Below are 20,019 nucleotides of genomic sequence, written 5' to 3' on the forward strand. Positions count from 1 at the left end.
AAAAGCGGGGGGGCGGGGGGGGACTAAGCACGACTGCTCTTTCAAAGAGCCGGCACAGGCACGACGGGCCGAATGGCCTCCTTCTGTGCTGTGAGCTTCTATGATTCTATCCCACGGTATTGTTTCAAAGAAGAGCTGTTTATGATAGGTGTTATTGAATGGTAGGACCCTAGGAAGGACAGAGGATCAGAGGGACCTTGGTGTGCATGTACATAGATCCCTGAAGGCAGCAGGACAGGTAGATAAGGTGGTTAAAAAGGTATATGGGATACTTGCCTTTATTAAGAACATAAGAAATAGGAGCAGGAGTAGGCCAATCGGCCCCTCGAGCCTGCTCCGCCATTCAATAAGATCATGGCTGATCTGATCCTAACCTCAAATCTACTTCCACTCTCCATCCCACCCGAACCCATGTGATCTCCCGGGAGAGGCGAAAAACCAGATAAAAAACCCAATGGCCAATTTGGGAGAAAAAATCTGGGAAATTCCTCTCCGACCCATCTAGGCGATCGAAACTCGTCCAGAAGATCACTCTGTCCCTGTATTTCCTGCAGTACTTACCTTCTGTAAGAGGTGATCTCCACCCCAGCCAGGAACAGGCCCAATTTACTCTTGAAGGACTCCTAGCTGGCAGCCTGTTCCCGAGGTCTCCACTAATCCCTGTGAATAGAACCATCTCCTGAAATCTAACACAGAATTAGAACACAAGAAGTAGGAGCAGGACCAGGCTACATGGCCCCTGGGCCTGCTCCGCCACCCACAGGGCCATGACCGATCCGAACCTAGACTCATGTCCGATTTCCTGCCCGCTCCCTGTAACCCCTAATTCCCTTAGCCGAGGCATAGACTATAAGGGCAGGGAGGTTATGATGGAGCTGTACAAAATGCTAGTTAGGCCACAGCTGGAATACTGTGTGCAGTTCTGGTCGCCACACTATAGGAGGGATGTGATTGCATTGGAGAGGGTGCAGAGGAGATTCACCAGGATGTTACCTGGGCTGGAGCACTTCAGCTATGAAGAGAGACTGGACAGGCTGGGGTTGTTTTCCTTAGAGCAGAGAAGGCTGAGGGGGGACCTGATTGAGGTGTACACAATTATGAGGGGCACAGATAGGGTAGATAGAAAGGAACTTTACCCCTTAGTATAGGGGTCAATAACCAGGGGGCATAGTTTCAAGGTAAAGGGCAGGAGGTTTAGAGGGGATTTGAGGAAAAACTTTTTCACCCAGAGGGTGGTTGGAATCTGGAACTCACTGCCTGAAAGAGTGGTAGAGGCAGGAACCCTCACAACATTCAAGAAGCATTTCGATGAGCACTTGAAAGGCCATAGCATACAAGGCTACGGACCAAGTGCTGGAAAATGGGATTAGAATAGACAGGGCTTGATGGCCAGTGCAGACACGATGGGCCGAAGGGCCTCTTTCTGTGCTGTATAACTCTATGACTCTATTAGTGTGGATCTGCTGTAGCAACCTTCTCAGCGTCAATGGTGTCAGTCACTTCTGTAAGCAGTCTCAGCCATCCACCACCTTACTGGTTCCACAGATTACTAAAATGTAGTAGTACAATAAAAGTACAATAAATAATAATAAAGGCTAATGGAGTGTTAGCCATTATAACTATAGGGCTAGACTATAAAGGGGAGGAAGTTTTGCTGCAGTTATGTAAAGCCCTGTTTAGACCACATCTGGAGTACTGTGATAGTTCTGGGCACCACACCTTTGACAGGATCTATTGGCCTTGGAAGGAGTGCAGTGCAGATTCACCAGAATGTTACCAAGGCTCCAAGGGTGAGATTATGAGGAGAGATTACATAAACTAGCCTTGTATTCCCTGGAAGGTTAAGGGGTGATTTGATTCAGGTTTTTAGGATTTTGAAAGGAATTGATAGGGTAGAGAAAAACTTTTTCTGCTGGTGGGGGGGTCTAGGACAAGGGGACATGACCTTAAGATCAGAGCCAGGCCGTTCAGGAGAGAAATTAGGAAACCCTTCTTCATGCAAAAGGATGGTAGAAGTGTGGAACTCTCTCCCACAACTGCAGTAGATGCTAGCTCAATTAATAATTTTAAATCCGAGATTGATAGATTTTTGGGTATAAAAGGATATGGAGCCAAGGCAGGTCGGGGATACAGATCAGCCATGATCTCATTGAATGGCGGAACAGGCTCGAGGGGCTGAATGGCCTCCTCCTGTTGCTAGGTTGTGAATGATTGCATTGACATCTTGGCTTTGACTGAAACTTGGCTCGTGGCTGGTGACACCTTGACCCTTAATGGAGCCTCCCCGCCTGGCTATACTTGCCACCACCTGGCCCATCCAAACTACCATGGTAGCCTTTACAATTCAATTCAATTCAATTTTATTTGTCATATATGCAGCAGACATGTGTACTGCACAATGAAATGTTGATTTTTACGAGTCCTCCCAACATTGGAATAAATATGGCATAACAATGATAAAATACTAATAGAAATACAGTAATAATAAATTAAACAACAGTAATAAATAATAATAAATTATTCGTTCATGAGTCTTATGGCCTGGGGGTAGAAGCTGTTTCGAAACCTGCTGGTACGAGACCGTATGCTTCGGTATCTCTTACCGGACAGGAGCAGGGCGAAGAGGTTGTGGCTGGGGTGGCTCGCGTCTTTGATGATTCTCAGGGCCTTCCCCCGGCACCTCTCGGGGTAGATATCCTGCACAGCAGGTAGTTTAATTCCTATAGTATGTTGTGCAGCTTTCACCACCATCTGTAGAGCCTTGCGGTCTGTGGCGGTGCAGTTGCCATACCAGGTAGTGATGCAGCCGGACAGGATACTCTCGATGGTGCACTGGTAGAAGTTGGTGAGAATCTGGGGGGCCATTCCAAATTTCTTCAGTCTCCTGAGGAAGAACAGGCGTTGGCATGCCTTCTTGGTTACGACGTCGATGTGATGGGACCACGTTAAGTCCTCCATAATGAATACACCCAGGAATTTGAAGCTGCTGACCCTCTCCACCTCAGCCCCTTCGATGTAGATTGGGGTGTGTCCCTCCCCCTGCCACTTCCTGTAGTCCACGATCATCTCCTTTGTTTTGCTGATGTTGAGGGAGAGGTTGTTGTACTTGCACCATTCTACATTCAGGCAGACAAGCAGATGGGTACATGCATATATACACACGCAGATCATCCTGTTACGTAACCCTGTTAGCCTCATGGTGTTTGGACCAAGGTCTGGAAACTCTTAGACATCAGATTTCACAAATCCTGCAAAACATGCTATGCAATTTCACTTGTGGCTTTCATAGTATATTTCAAAATCATCTATGTCTTACTAAGATGTCCTGCACTTTATAAAGTATTTCCAGTCTCGTTATAATGCAGTCTCCTTCTAGAATACTTCTATTGAAAAGGAAACAATAACTTGAGTGCCTTTAGCTGTCTTTTTTTTCTCCTCTAGATTGTTTCCCATTACCCACCACCCGTAGAGGGCTATGATTACCACTGGCGCCCATGGCCTTCGTTATCGGGACAGGCTAGAGGGGCTGAAGGGCCTACTCTTGGCCTATCTTCCTGTGTGCCCATCACAGAGAAGCTCCTGTTCTCCGTTTGTGAATTTGGACAGCGAATTTTGACAGGCTATTCGACTATTGTGTGCATCACCACAATCCGCTTTCACCCAGCATATTTACACTTCCCAGCGAGATGGTAATCAGAAACAGGAACTTTCCCTAATTGTACTTCCTCCCTAGCCCGGGGACGCTGGGTTGAATTGTACGCACCGTCACCACTGCTCCAACTCAGGTCAGCTAAGTCAGAACAGGGGTGTCAAACCCGTGACGTTCCCGGTCTGTGTGGCTCAGAAAAAGTACTTCCCTACTTAATCAGCGGGGGAAGCACTGCTGTGTTATATTTAAACCTGGCTGAGTGACTGCGAGGGAAAATCGACGACAACATGAAAGGGTGACACTTGGATGAACTTCAGCCATTTTTTCCTGTTCTCATCTGAGCTGCACAACTCTTCTCTGCTGGTGCTGCCATCGTTAATGGCTGCCGTCCCTACGAGTCATCTGCTAGATGTTAATCTGAGTGGCGCGTTGGAAGGTGAGGCACAGTAAATCTTTGTCAGATGCATCAATATAATTAGCCAACATATGCTGTCATATCCTGACACATTTCCAGGGTTTCCAGGAAAGGGTGGGCCCAGTGATTTTTGATGTGGCATCACCACGTTCTTCCCCGAGCGACACAGTCCCAAGTGTGCTGCAGTGTAAAGGACTTTTCAAGCTCGCTGCGAGAACAAAATCCACTTTGAGGGACACAGCACTAAAGCAACCTCCTGCTGCCGATCTCCGCTGTTTGATTTCCTGTTTGGGAATATGGAAATGCATGTTCTGCCTATTGTTCTACTTTGAGATGGCGTTACAGGTCTTATTCTGCAGCTACTGATATCTGACTATCTGTGTGGAACTAGTGGACCTGATGGATAAGACCAACAAAAAGGGTATCTCCACTGCTACCTGAACAATCAAGGTTGGGGCCTCTATATTTCCAAGTGTAGTAATTGGCAGGTAGAACCAGCCAATTGTTGTTGGCTGAAATAACAACAGAAAATGCTGGAAAAACTCAGCAGGCCCGGCAACATCCGTGGAGAGAGAAACAGAGTTAATGTTTCAGGTCGAAATCCTTCGTCAGAACTGAAAAAACACAGGAAATGAAACAGATTAAAAGGCCAGTTTGGGGGCTGGGAAATGGGGATGAAACAACAAAAGAGAAGTGAAGAGTCATTAAGAGGTATTCAAAACCAGACGAGATGGTGATAGGACTAGTGGAGACAAAAGACGGCTCTAGATTAGGTGTGAAATGTGCTGGCAGAATGGGAGACAGCTGCCACGTGGGAGAGAGAAAAAGGGGGAAGGGCACAAAACAAAGGTGTGGATAAAAAATATAAGTAAAAATGAAATGGGGGCCGAGGTTATGATCTGAAATTGTTGAACTCGATATTGAGTCCGGAAGGCTGAAAAGTGCCTAATCGAAAGATGTGGTGCTGTTCCTCGAGCTTATGCTGAGCTTCTGTGGAACAATGCAAGAGCCCGAGTACGGTGAGGTCCGAGTGGGAATGGAGCGGTGAATTAAAATGACAGGCGACCGGAAGCTCGGGGTCACCCTTACGGACTGAATGGAGGTGTTCCGCAAAGCGGTCACCCAATCTGCGTTTGGTCTCCCCAATGTTGTTGGCTGCATGAGTACTGCAGCGATAGTGGTTCTGTTACTGGACTAATAATCCAGGTGATGCAAGTTCAAATCCCACCATGGCATTTTGGAAATAAAAAGCTGGTAAAAGTGACCGTGAAGCTGTCGGATTGTCATACAAAACTCAGTTGGTTCACTCGTGTCCTTTAGGGGAGGGAAATTTGTCGTCCTTACCCGGCCTGAGCCTACATGTGACTCCAGTCCCACACCAACGTGGCTGACTCTAGGGTAGCCTAGCGAGCCACTCACTCATTGATGTGCCTCAATAATTCCGAGACTCGATGTTAGCGAAACAAAACAAGGCTTTTATTAACTTAGAAGGTAACACGTAGTGGAGAGAGGTATCTTCCATCCGGAGGGCTGCAGTACTGGATATGAGGCCAGACTGAGCTTGCTTACATAGGGGCCAGGTATGGGCGGAGCCCTACACACAACACATTCCAATATACAATACAATGGTGAGGAAACGGAACTGGGGGAAGGGAAATGAAACTGAAACCGACCACAGTCACAGGCAGTGATGAATGGAATATTTCATCACACTCATATCAAGCAGAAGGCGGCCCGCCACCACCTTCTCAAGGGCAACTAGGGATGGGCAATAAATGCCAGCTTTGCCAGCGATGCCCACATCCCAAGAATGAATAACAAAAAAGAATTCTAGCAATGCAGGGCTTCAAGCTGAGGCGATGCACCCACATGAATGTAATAGAGCCTGTTGTCAAGCAGGTGTTCCCAGGTCCAGACTTGCCTCTTTTTTAGCAGGCTGATCCAACACACTGAATTCTTACACCGCTAGCAATTTAATCTTAGTACCTGTTACAACCACACATCACATCATCAGATGGACAAAATTGTACACAACGGGGCTGGAATCTACGGCAAACTTTCATAGAATCACGCAGAAGAGAAGGAGGCCATTCGGCTCATTGTGTCTGTGCTCTCCAATTTGAAAGAGCTCTCCAATTAGACCCACTCCCACTGCTCTTTCCCCATAGCCCTGCAACTCTTTTCCCCTTCAAGTATTTATCCAGTGCAATTATTGAATCTGCTTGAAAGTTATTATTGAATCTGCTTCAGACAGTGCATTTCTGATCATAAAAACTCGCTGGTAAAACAATTTCTCCTCATCTCCACCGCCACCCAGTTCTTTTGCCAATTATCTTAAATCTGTGTCCTCTGGCTAACGACCCTCCTGCCAGATTGCACGGGCCGCAAGAGGGAAAAGTACAGTTCCCCTGTCTCACCAGTTGCAGGCCTGAATGATCAGCAATAAAGTTGCACAGGTTTGCTGTCAAGTGTGCAATAAAGGGTGGAGTACAGCACTGGAATACTCCACATGCTGAGAGGGGACTCTGTCTGCGTCTGCTCATCGTCTCAGTAGCTCAGCGAAGCAGCAACACACGACATGACCAAACTTGTCATTTTGTTTGGCGCGCGACAGTGTCAGAAAGTGACTGGAGTTGCTGTGCCATTGAGGTAGTGCCCCATCACCTGTAGGAGTTTACCTCGCAGTACTCTGCATACCCCCTTGTACCTTTCCAGCTAATAGTTTCACCTGGAGGTGCAGCTCCCCTGGGGCTAAATTGAGGTGTTCTTCCAACTGTGAACCAAATGGTTGTCTCTCATGGTTAGCGGGTCAAAAGAGGAGCAATGAGCTTAAAAGGTAGGCTAATCATATTCAAAGGGACTAAATGATAGTTCTTAGTGCCACAGAAGAGGCTCCTCCTTTAACTTTTAGTGAAAAATGTGTGGAATGCGGTTGACGAAGTTACTGTGAGGTTTTATTCTGTTACAGTGAGGAGAGGTTGTGGCAAACTTGTACAAACCAGTAACAACGTGTTCAGGCCCTTGTGCAGACGCATGGGAAGTGTAATTTTTTTCTTTAGCACAGAGGAAATTTTGTGCGAAGGCGTATTAACTTTTAAACATCCTTCTTTATCAGTTTCTTTTACAGTCAGTCGAGCTTGGATCAGCCAATGTGTTTTATAATTTCTTACGAATGAATTGTTACAGGGCACTTGTTTATCCACTCTCCATTTGCGCCCTGTCTTCTTAAAGGGGCTGTGTTGTCATTTTCGGGGTTGGGTGGAGGGAGGGAAGGGGGGAAGTTTTGAGCTCAGGTGGCAGTCTGAGATCAGCCACGGAAAGTGGCTCCATGCACTGAGAGCAAAGTGGTGCAATGCACTCCCCTGTGTTACCATTCTGTCGGCCGCACCGACAGGCATCATCAGGTGGGGTTGCTGACGGGGTGGGGGAAGTATTTTTCATTCCGTGAGAGAGGCTGAACTCGGTTGAGAAAGCGACAAAGTCACAAATGAGTCATGCAGTTAAAACAAACACTGAATAAACACGCCCTCTGTCAAGTGTTCTGTTTGTACTGGAACTGCGCTGTGTCCTGTGAAGGTACGTTTGTCTGTCCCACTCTGGGACTATCTTTTGTCTTCCTTCATTAATTTTAACAAAAAATGTAGGCATGAGTATAAACGAGGGAAGCTAGTTTCCCCCTACTTCCGAGCTCCTAGTAAGAAGGGCTGCACAATATTGCATGGGGTGGACTTTTTCCGAGGAGTCACTGAGTCTCCATTAAGCTGTTGAGACCCAACGTTTTTCACTGGGGTCTTCTGTAGAGGTTGTGAAATATATATCAGCTCCCTATCACTTTGCAGGCATGATGCAGAACAAATACTCTGTAAATCGTGTAGCCTGATTAGAAAAGAAAAAAAGAAAGACTTGCATTTCTATAGCGCCTTTCACAACCCCGGGATGTCCCAAAGTGTTTTACAGCCAATGAAGTACTTTTTGAAATGTAGTCACTGTTGTAATGTAGGAAACGCGGCAGCCAGTTTGCGCTCAACAAGCTCCCACAAACAGCGATATGATAATGACCAGATGATCTGTTTCAGTGATGTTGATTGAGGGATAAATATTGGCCCCAGGACACCGGGGAGAACTCCCCCTGCTCTTCTTCGAAATAGTGGCCGTGGGGTCTTTTACGTCCACCTGGGAGAGCAGACGGGGCCCTCGGTTGAATGTCTCATTGGAAAGACGGCACCTCCGACAGTGCAGCGCTCCCTCAGCACTGCACTGGAAGGAGAAGAAGAAGGACTTGCATTTATATAGCGCCTTTCACGATCGCCGGATGTCCCAAAGTGCTTTACAGCCAATGGAGTACACTGGAGTGTAGGCCTAGATTTTTGTGCTCAAGTCTCTGGGGTGCTCAGCCTTCTGATTCGGAGGCGAGAGAGTGCGAGCACAAAAACTGCTTATAACCCAACACAAATCAGTGTGGAGAGTCTGATTCGGGCAGCCGGACTGTATTGGTGCTAGAAATATTGACCTCATGAATCTGTTCTTTGCAGCTTGCTACTGACCAACTCATAATGGCCTCTGTGAAAGATCCATTGACCAAGGAGCTGGAGGAGGAACTAAAACTGAGCACCGATGATCTTCGAAGCCACGCCTGGTTCCACGGCCCTATCCCACGGCAGGTTGGGCAGCTCTGGCCATTTCATTGTGTACCTGTGAGCCGTGAGGTTAAAGCTGAAGTGGTTAATTATTGGCCCACCTGAAAACCACTAGAAAAACGTAACTCGTCCGGTGGGGGAGGGTCAGTTTTGTTTTCGGAGTGACTGCTGCCAACAACCGGAAGCATGGGCCCAGAAATTCGGGTCCCCACGGGTGAGTACGCGCTGGGTACTCACCCGTAGGCCCAACGAAAGTGCCGGTTTCGTGCATGCACTGCGCATGCACGGGAAACCGGAACTTTCGTTCCCTTAAAGGAAGGGGTTCACAGGTCGAATGCGTGCGCCGGAGAGGCAGCGCGTGCACCTGGAACTTTTGTTTTTTTTGCAGCTTTCTCCGGGAGGGTAAGTCTCCAGCAGCTACGCTTTCAAAAAGCAGGTGCAAGGCCTGCTTTTAACAAGGTAAGTGGTGAATTAAGCAAAATTAAAACATTTTTTCCACAAGTTTATTATTTTTAAATACTTTAAAGAAAGGTAAGTTTATTTTTAGCCCCGTTAAAAACTGTAATTAATTTTTTCAAAAATTTAAATTATTGTTTAAAATAGTTATTTTATGTAATTTATAGTTATTTTAAAAATGTGATTTAAAAAAAAAATTATTTGAAGTTTTAGTTATGTTTTGGGGCTGATTTGTATTTATAGTTTTGACAGCTCTTCCTGTCAAACTTATGAATGAAGCATTCCCTGCTACCATTGGCTATCCATGGCCCACGTGATCCCAGGGGATGCTTCGAACTAACTGCGCCCCTGGGATACGCAAGCACTGCGCGCCAGCAGTTGGAGGAGGCCCAGGATCGGAATCCCATGGCGGCCCACAGCTCAACGGCCGGCGCGCTAGGTAAGTGCAGGTCGGAGGCTTGCACCCACAGGAAGCCTCCGACCCGAATTTCTGGGCCATGATGTTTCTGCTTTTTTTTCTAACGAGCCCGCTCCCTTCCTGGCTTTAAAAAAAAAATTTAACGAGCTGGAAGCGTGCCTGCACAGAGCACTTCTACTCAGCTTTCCAGTTCGTTGGCGGCAGTCACGTCCATTTTTTCTTTGCTCATTTGCTCCCGAGAAAGGAACATCTGTCCACTCGTCACACCCAATGTCATGATCCTCCCGTCTCGGGTACAGCATAGGTTAGATGTAGAGCCACTCCTGCAGGGAGGATGTTTCCCCTGGCTGGGGTGTCTAGAACGAGGGGTCACAGTCTCAGGATACAGGGTAGGACATTTAGAACTGAGATGAGGAGAAATTTCTTCACTCAGAGGGTGGTGAACCTGTGGAATTCTCTACCACAAAAGGCTGTAGAGGCTCAGTCACTGAACACTGAATATATTTTAAGAAGGAGATAGATAAATTTCTAGACACAAAAGGCATCAAGGGGTATGGGGGGAGAGCAGGATTATGGTATTGAGATAGAGGATCAGCCATGATCATATTGAATGGCGGAGCAGGCTCGAAGGGCCGAATGGCCGACTCCTGCTCCTATTTTTCTATGTTTCTATGTTTCAACAGCCTCAACCCCAAACCCCAAAGGAGGACCCCTTACTGCACAGGTGCGACATTTCTATCTCCCACACTGACTAACCTGGCATTCTCTCAGAGAATGTCCATTTAGTGTTACATTATGGACAGCGTTGTGTTGTTGACCTCAATCTACTAAAGCAACAGCTTATATTTATATAGCACTCCTCTAACGCAAGAGAAGATGCCTCCGAGCCATAACACAGTGGAAGATTCACACAAAGGAGGAAAATTTAGCGGAGAGAGATTGAAGGCATAGAAGGCTTTTAAATACAGCGAGGGGGAGCTGTCAAAGCAATATTTTAGAAGGGAATTCCTGAGGGGACTAATTGAGTTTGAGTAGATTGGGCCGATACTCTCTGAAGTTTAGAAGAATGAGATGTGATCTCATTGAAATATATAAGATTCTGAGGGGGATTGACAGGGTAGATGCTGAGGGGTTGTCTCCCCTGGCTGGAGAGTCTAGAACTAGGGGGCACAGTCTCAGGATAAGTGGTCGGCCATTTAGGACCGAGATGATGAAACATTTTTTTACTCCGAGGGTTGTGATTCTTTGGAATTCTCTACCCCAGAGAGCTGTGGATGCCGAGTCATTGAGCATATTCAAGGCTGAGATCGACAGATGAAGGGGTACGGAAATCGGGCGGGAAAGTGGAGTTGAGGTTGAAGATCAGCCATGATGTTATTGAATGGCGGAGCAGGCTCGAGGGGCCGTATGGCCGACTCCTGCTCCTATTTCATATTATTATTATTATTATGATGGGCTTCAGGTGGTGGAGTAGACGTCCATGGCCTACCTGGGAATTGTGCTCTTGGAGTTGCCAGGAGATTGATCAGGGACCATCCTGTGGTCAAAGTCTGGAGATCAGAGTAGGGGCCTGCTTGGAGATCCAGTAACCACCTGGGAATCGCGGTCCCGGGTCTGATTGGTGGCTGGTGATCCAGTGCCAACCTTTCACATATTTTTACCCTGGCAATGCCTCTCAGGAGTGCTGCAAAGAATGTATTTCTCTGGCCTCTGTGGGACTGTTTCAGGACAAGTAACGCATCCATTCCACTCACAGCCACAAGTAGCTACAGGGTTGAGGATTGAACTGGGACCACTTGAAGTTGACAATGGGGAAAGCACGTCAATCCCGAGCCAAAAACCTCTCGACTCAAAAGATTTTTAAAAATCCGAAAGGGGCAAGAAATTATTTCGCACTGGCTGGTGAGTACCAGGTGGACGCTGATTCTCTCCTTTTTTTAATGAATTTAGGAGGCAGAGGCACTAATAGAGAGAGATGGAGATTTCCTGATTCGAGAGTCTCGCTCCAGCCCAGGAGACTACGTGCTGAGCTGCACCTGGAAACACGAGCCTCTCCATTTCAAGATCATCCGCGTGGTCCTCCGGCCCAAGGAGTCCTACACCCGAGTGCTGTACCAGTTTGAACAGGAGAGCTTCGATAACCTCCCAGCGCTGGTGCGATTCTACGTAGGAAACCGCAGGGCAATTTCGGAGAACAGCGGAGCGATAATCTTTCATCCGATAAACCGCACTGTCCCCTTGAGGTGTATTGAGGAGAAATACAGCAGGGCATCTGGTCAAAGACCACACGACAGACAACTGGCAGCCAGAAGCTCTGATCAGAATAAGAGATTCAGCTTAAATCTGTCCGAAGGAGTATCTTTAGATCAGCTTGCAGCAGACGGCAATCTTTTAAGGTAATTAATTAATGTCCTACCAACAAATTTTGGTCGCCTTATCTGAGGAAGGGTGTTCTTGCCATGGAAGGAGTTCAGCGAAGATTCACCAGGCTGATACCTGGGATGGCAGGAATGACGTATGAGGAGAGATTGGGACGATTGGGCTTGTACTCGCTGGAGTTTAGAAGAATGAGAGGGGATCTTATTGAAACTTACAACATTCTGACAGGACTGGACAGACTAGATGCAGGAAGGGTATTCCCGATGGCCGGGGAGTCCAGAACCAGGGGTCACAGTCTAAGGATAAGGGGTAAGCCATTTAGGACAGAGATGAGGAGGAATTTCTTCACCCAGAGAGTGGTGAACCTGTGGAATTCTCTACCACAGAAGGCAGTAGAGGCCAATTCATTAAATATATTCAAGAAGGAGTTGGATATATTTCTTATGGCTAAAGGGATCAAAGGATATGGGGAGAAAGCAGGGACAGGGTACTGAATTTGGATGATCAGCCATGATCGCATTGAATGGCGGAGCAGGCTCGAGGGGCCGAATGGCCTACTCCTGCTCCTATCTTCTATGTTTCTATGTAACCAGCTAATGTACGTGTTCTTAGCTCCCTGATGGCCTAATGCCAGGCTTAGTAGAAGTCAGATTCAATTCCTGGTTTGCACCTTTGTTATGTCTAGACTCGACTATTCCAACGCTTTCCTCGCCAGCCACCTCTCTTCCACCGCCCATAAACATGAGCTCATCCAAAACTCTATTGCCTGTATCCTAATTCGCACCAAGTCCCGTCCATCCATCACCCCTGTGCTCGCTGACCTACACAGGCTCCTGGTCCGGCTATACCTAAATTTTAAAATTCTCATCCTTATTTTCAAATCCCTCCATGGCCTCACCCCTCCCTACCTCTGTAACCTCCTCCAGCCCGACAACCCTCCGAGATCTCTGCGCTCCTCCAATTCTGGCCTCTTGCGTATCCCCGATTTCAATCACTCCACCATTGGTGGCCGCGCCTTCAGCTGTCCAGGCCCGAAGCTCTGGAATTCCCTCCCTAAACCTCTCCGCCTCTCTCTCCTCCTTTAAGACGCTCCTTAAAACGCCTCTTTGACCAGCCTGTCCTAATATCTCTTTATGTGGCTCAGTGTCAAATTTTGTCTGATTAATGCTCTTGTGAAGCACCTTGAGACATTTTTCTACGTTAAAGGTGCTATATAAATGCAAGTTCTTGTTGTTCCCAGCTGATTCCCAGCAGGGGCCGGGGCAGCCCTCGGCATTCCTGGATTAGGAAAGGAATAAAACAAATCAGCCTGCGATTCCGCTCCCAGGCCAGTGAGCCCTGCTGGAATGTTGGACGTTAGGTGAGGTCAGCGTTAGGTTTGGATGTGATCCGCACCATAGTTCTCCGAGCCTAAGTCGCAACCTGGCATATCCAGATCACGGCTTATTTCCATGTCGATCTACTAGACTCCCACCAGCGTTACAGCAGGAGTTTGCTGGAATGGAGATGTAAATTTAGCCCTTGAGAATCCACTCCAAACTCTACACAATTAATGTTTTCGACATTACAACAGCGACTACGCTTAAAAAAAAAAAGTACATAATTGGCTGTAAAGTGCTCCGGGACATCCTGAGGTTGCGAAAGGTGCTATAGTTGCGAGTCAGTTGGTAGCCTCTGAGTCAGAAGGTTGTGGGTTCAAGTCCCACTCCAGAGACTTGAGCACAAAAATCTAGGCTGACACTCCCAATGCAGTGCTGAGGGAGCACTACGCTGTCGGAGAGGCAGTACTGGGGGAGCGCCGCATTGTCGGAGGGGCAGTACTGAGGGAGTGCTGCACTGTCGGAGGGGCAGTACTGAGGGAGCGCTGCACTGTCGAGGGGCAGTACTGAGGGAGCGCCGCACTGTCGGAGGGGCAGTACTGAGGGAGCGCCGCACTGTCAAGGGGCAGTACTGAGGGAGCACGCACTGCCGGAGGGGCAGTACTGAGGGAGCACTGCACTGTCGGAGGGGCAGTACTGAGGGAGCATGCACTGTCGGAGGGGCAGTACTAAGGGAGCACCGCACTGTCGGAGGGGCAGTACTGAGGGAGCGCCGCACTGTCGGAGGGGCAGTACTGAGGGAGCACGCACTGTCAGAGGGGCAGTACTAAGGGAGCACCGCACTGTTGGAGGGGCAGTACTGAGAGAGCGCCGCACTGTTGGAGAGGCAGTACTGGGGGAGCGCCGCATTGTTGGAGGGGCAGTACTGAGGGAGCGCCGCACTGTCGGAGGGGCAGTACTGAGGGAGCATGCACTATCGGAGGGGCAGTACTGAGGGAGCGCCGCACTGTCGGAGGGGCAGTACCGAGGGAGCGCTGCACTGTCGGAGGGGCAGCACTGAGGGAGTGCTGCACTGTCGGAGGGGCAGTACTAAGGGAGCACCGCACTGTTGGAGGGGCAGTAATGAGGGAGCGCCGCACTGTTGGAGAGGCAGTACTGAGGGAGCGCCGCATTGTTGGAGGGGCAGTACTGAGGGAGCGCCGTACTGTCGGAGGGGCAGTACCGAGGGAGCGCTGCACTGTCGGAGGGGCAGCACTGAGGGAGTGCTGCACTGTCGGAGGTGCTGTCTTTCGGATGAGACGTTAAACCGAGGCCCCGTCTGCTCTCTCACGTGGACATAAAAGATCCCGTGGCACTATTTCAAAGAAGAGCAGGGGAGTTATCCCCGGTGTCCTGTCCAATATTTATCCCTCAATCAACATCACTAAAAAATGGATTCTCTGGTCATTATCACATTGCTATTTTTGGGACCTTGCTGTGCGCAAATTGGCTGCCGCGTTTCCTACATTACAACAGTGACTACACTTCAAAAGTACTTCATTGGCTGTAAAGTGCTTTGGGACATCCAGTGGTCATGAAAGGCGCTATATAAATGCAAATATTTTCTTTATATAAATGGAAGTTTGTTCTTTCTTTTGCAATAGCAGTTGGCATTCTACCTGGTGGATTGGCTGCTAGTGCAGCATTTTCAGGAAGATGACAGCAGCACATGGGGTGGGGAGTGGGTGAAGGTTTAACTAACTGCTGTGTTTGCTGATAATGTGTTTACTGTAGGAATAAGGACAAAAGTGGCAGTCACCCAAATATTCTGGACTACAGAAACGACAAAAAGCCATTGCAGTCTGCTCAGTCTGACAGCTACCTTTCTGCAGGTGAGGCCATTTTAAATCTGAACTCCTGCGTATCTTGCAGATTGTCATTCTGGCTGAGAATTCTCCGTATCGCACCTCGTGATTCCACCGTTTCTAGACTGTCATACCTTCCATGGCTGTAGCCCATCCTCTTTGACCCGGGAACAGAATGATACCAGGGCTACAAGGGTTAAATTATGAAGACAGGCTGCATAGATGAGGCTTCTTCTCCTTTGAGTATAGAAGGTTAAGGGGTGATCTAATTGAGATGTTTAAGATGATCAAAGGAGTTGATAGGGTAGAGAGGGAGAGAAACTATTTTCCCTGGTGGGGGGAGTCCAAAACAAGGGGGCAGAACCTTAAAATTAGAGCCAGGCCGTTCAGGGATGATGTCAGGAAGCACTTCTTCACACAAAGGGTGGTGGAAATCTGGAACTCTCTCCCCCAAAAAGCTGTTGAGGTTGGAGGCCAATTGAAAATTTCAAAACTGAGATGGATGGATTTCTGTTAGGCAAGGGTGTTAACGTTTACGGAACCAAGGAGAGTTGATGGAGTTAAAATCAGATTAGCCATGCTCTAATTGAATGGTGGAACAGGCTCAAGGGGCTGAATGGCCTCCTCCTGTTCCTTTGTTCCTAACAGGTTTCACAAGTTTGGATGGAGAAGTTTCTTAGGCCCATTTTGATTTCATCCATTCAGAATACCAAACCTGTTATCTTCCCGTTATGGTTTATATCTTCGACCTGTACAGCCTGATAGGACATAACGACAGAAAATGCTGGAAAAAACTCAGCAGGCCAGGCAACATCCGTCAAGACAAAGGGTTTCGACCTGAAACGTTGACTCTATTTCTCTCTCCACGGATGTTGCCCTGGCCTGCTGAGATTTTCCAGCATTTTCTGTTGTTATTTTGGATTTCCAGCATCTGCAGTATTTTGCTATCAGCCTGATAGGACCTCTGCTTAACATCTCAACAAGGGGTGACACCTCTGACAATGCAGCACTCCCTCAGTGCTGCACGGGAGTGTAGAAACATAGAAGATAGGAGCAGGAGTAGGCCATTCGGCCCCTCGAGCCTGCTCCGCCATTCAATGCAATCATGGCTGATCATCCAAATTCAGTACCCGGTCCCTGCTGTAGGAGGCCATTCACCCCTTCGAGCCTATCCCACTAATCCATGCTGACTATCCTTGATTAATCCGTGTCTTTCTAAATGAAGATTTATCCTGTCCTTTGGAATTCTTTCCAATAATTTTCCCGCCACTGACTGGCCTGTAATTAAATTACTCGGTCTATCCTTTTCTCCCTCTTTAAACGAGGGGTACCACATAGGCAGTCCTCTGGCACCACGCCTGAAGCCAGAGAGGATTGGAAAATGATGGTCAGGGCCTCTGCTATTTCCTCTTTTGCTTCGCTTAACAGACATAAAGTATTCATTAAGAACCCTACCGACATCTCCCGCCTCCACTCACACATTACCCTCATGATCTCTAATAGGCCCTACCCTTTCTTTAGTTATCCTCTTACTCTTAATATATTTATAAAACATCTTTGGGTTTTCCTTGATTTTACTTGCCAAGAATTTTTCATGCTCTCTTTGCTTTCCTAATATCCTTTTTAATTGCACCCCTGCACTTTCCGTACTCCTCTAAAGATTCTGGAGTATTTAGCCCTCGGTATCTGTCATACGCCTCCCTTTTTTTTCCTTTATCATACCCTGTATGTCCCCTAGACATCCAGGGGGCTCTAGATTGGTTAGTCCCACCTTTTTTCTTTAAGGGCACACATTTGGTCTCCACCCTTCAGATCTTCTCCTTGAATGCCTCCCACTGCTCTGACACTGATTTACCTTCAAGTAGCTGTTTCCAGTCCACTATGGCTAAATCCCCTCTGAGCTTAGCAAAATTTGCTTTTCCCCAATTTAGAAGTTTTATTCCTGGTCTGTCATTATCCTTTTCCATAACTACCTTAAATCTAACTGAATTATGGTCACTAACACCAAAATGCTCCCCCACTGACACACCTTCTACCTGCCCAGCTTCATTCCCTGAAACTAAGTCCAAAACCGCCCCCTCCCTTCTTGGGCTTGCTATGTACTGGCTAAAAAAGTTCTCCTGGATGCATTTTAGGAATTCCACACCCTCTATACCCTTCATACTAATTTTATCCCAGTTAATATTGGGGGAGTTAAAATCCCCTACTATTTCCGGCCCATTGTTTCCGTGCTGTAAATAATCTCTGTACCCTCTCTAGAGCAATCGCACCTTTCCTGTAATGTGACCACAACTGTACACAGTACTCGAGCTGCGGCCTAATTAGGGTTTGATGCAGTTTCTAGCACAACCTTGCTCTTGTATTCCATATTCCTCGGCTAATAAAGGAAAGTATCTAGTATGCCATCTTAAGCGCCATTTTCTACAGAGAGAGCGTGGTGCAGAAAGATGTACAAGTTACATTGGGCGATTGGGGGGGAGCAAGCGATGGAGTTAAACAGACGCATTGGGGGCAGGCAGCCTGTGCTGAGGGGCCTCAGTCACTCCCCTCTGAAGGAAGCTCTACTCCAAGGATTCCACCTCCCAAAACACACTCTCTCTGCATCGTCACACTGCAGCTTGTGGGCCCATTGAGTGTCGGCCAACTTTGTGTGGTGACGTCCTGTGCGGCTCCAACCCAAAACTTTCTGACTAGGAAGGAGCATTGCTACTATCTGAAGTAAGCAGACAGTGTGAGGAGATACCACAAGAGCAAGGGGAGAAAATAATAACGACCTTACTCCGTGCTGTTCATACAGAACCTCTTCCCAGACAAGAAGAGATTTGATGGAGGTGTTCAAAATCATGAAGGGTTTTGATAGAGTAAATAAGGAGAAACTGTTTCCACTGGCAGGAGGGTCGGTAACCAGAGGACACAGATTGAAGGTGATTGACAAGAGGCAAGATGAGGAAACATTTTGACGTAAGAAAACTACTAGGCACTTGGTCTAAGCATTAAACAAAGCTTTAATCAACTGTTTTACAACATGGAGGTCTAGTTGTGTCCTTCAGTAGTTCCTGTTAAGAATGTCCTGCGCAAGCTGGGCCCGTGCCTGAGTATTTATACTCTCCCTGGACAGCGCCACCCGCAGGCTGCTCAGTATTATTTCATAAGTCTTTCTTTCATGAATGACTGGTTCATGTCACTTTTTTTATGCAGTGAGTTGTTGTGATCTGGAATGCACCGCCTAAAAAGGTGGTGGAAAATTCAGTTGTAACTTTCACAAGGGAATTGGATAAATACTTGAAGGGCAAAAATGTGCAGGGCTATGGGGGAAGAGCGGGAGAGTGGGATGAGTTGGAGAGCTCTTTCAAAGACCTGGCACAGGCACAATGGGCAGAATGGCCTCTGACATGAATCAGTCATTTATGAAAGAAAGACATGAAATAATACTGAGTGGCCTGCGAGTGGCGCTGTCCAGGGAGAGTATAAATACTCGGGCACGGGCCCAGCTTGCGCAGGACATTCTTAACAGGAACTAGTGAAGGACACAACTAGACCTCCATGTTGTAAAACAGTTGATTAAAGCTTTGTTTAACGCTTAGACCAAGTGCCTAGTAGTTTTCTTACATAGGTCTCCTTCTGTGCTGTGTGATTCTATGATAAGCCTGCGGCCTGCTCTCTCGGTCAGGGTAAGACATGTGTGGGCATAACTAGGTGAAGAAGGGGCAAAGTAAAGACTGTGACGGCACCTGATGTGGGGTTTGCATCCACTGTTTCACATGCTGCTGAGTTGCTGATCTCACTCTTGTTGCTGTGGGGAATTGTCGAGTGGGGGATTTTGGAATGAGGGTAAGTTGGGTCCGAGGCAGTCTGGTGTATCTCCTAATGGCCGGCTTACAGCAGCATAAGAGGTCTGGGATCTGCCGCCTGACAGGGGGGACCACAGCAACGGGGAAGACGGAGCAAATAACAGCAGAGATGGACAACTCGCCTATTATATTAACAGTTATATTTTTGTGTTTTTGTGTGCAACAGGATCCAGGGACGTTATTCAAGCAAATGGAACATACAAATCAATTCGTCCTTCGACCCTAATGTATAGAACGGGGAGTGACCCACTAATCAACCCCAAAGTGCTCCCAAAACGCATTGGCTCTCAGTCTAGTATGGTGTTGAGAGGCTCCGATGGACAGTTGCACTCCAAGGCGCCTCCGAAGCCGCTCAGAATTCCATCCATCATGATTCCGGACACTCCGCTGGATCCAGCCTTGGACGGAAGTGTCTACTGCGAGCTAGTGCCGCACACTGCGCAGACCACCCAGACACCCTCGTCCGCAACGACTCACGTGGAGAGGTTACGAGCTGCGGAACGAATGAAGAGCCGAACCCGTATGATGGACACTAACTTTTTCTGCCTCTTGGATTTAGACGCCTACCCGGCTTCCATGAAGACCTGCCAGGAAGAAGCTAATGAGGATGAGGAGGAATGGTCATTCGTCAGGCCCAGTTTGGAGACCACAAGCTCGTTTAAACTCGACACCTTTGCTTCCATCTTGCTTCCTTCTGACAACAAACCTCTCGATCCGTCTGTGCTTAAGCGTCTCAAAGAAATATTTGCTGAAAATGATGCAAAGACTACAGCACAGCATATTTTGAAAGTGGACTGTCAGGTACCTAAGCAATAATTAGCGAGTAACCTGATTACCTACATAAATCGTTCACTACCATGACCCAATTAGTCAGGGCCTTTAGATACATTGCTGCCTCGTCCTATCAGTCAGTTATTTGAGTAGGAGGTTGACATAGTAAACATATTGAGAAATTCGGGTCGAAGGTGCAAGCCCCCGACCTGCACTTACCTAGCGCGCCGGCCGTTGAGCTGTGGGCCCGCATGGGATTCCGATCCTGGGCCTGCTCCAA

At 47.8% G+C, this 20,019-nt stretch overlaps 1 protein-coding gene across 2 annotated transcripts in view; it reads left to right on the forward strand.

Moving 5' to 3' along the window:
- Positions 1-6,793: 6,793 nt before the first annotated feature.
- Positions 6,794-20,019, forward strand: part of sh2d3a (SH2 domain containing 3A) — a 30,174-nt gene continuing 16,948 nt past the window's right edge. Inside the window, exons 1-5 of one of the 2 annotated variants that reach the window (XM_085971745.1) lie at positions 6,794-6,900; positions 8,597-8,725; positions 11,526-11,971; positions 15,047-15,144; positions 19,135-19,769. In XM_085971745.1, coding sequence (XP_085827871.1) covers positions 8,618-8,725; positions 11,526-11,971; positions 15,047-15,144; positions 19,135-19,769 — 1,287 coding nt within the window. In that variant the 5' untranslated portion in view covers positions 6,794-6,900; positions 8,597-8,617. Of the gene's footprint in view, positions 6,901-7,391; positions 7,641-8,596; positions 8,726-11,525; positions 11,972-15,046; positions 15,145-19,134; positions 19,770-20,019 lie in introns of those variants that run through there. The other variant, XM_085971746.1, reaches the window with a different exon arrangement.

Source organism: Somniosus microcephalus, chromosome 31 (genome assembly GCF_052327205.1).
Source record: "Somniosus microcephalus isolate GS21.2 chromosome 31, FLI_Smic_1.0, whole genome shotgun sequence".
Classification (NCBI taxonomy): domain Eukaryota; kingdom Metazoa; phylum Chordata; class Chondrichthyes; order Squaliformes; family Somniosidae; genus Somniosus; species Somniosus microcephalus.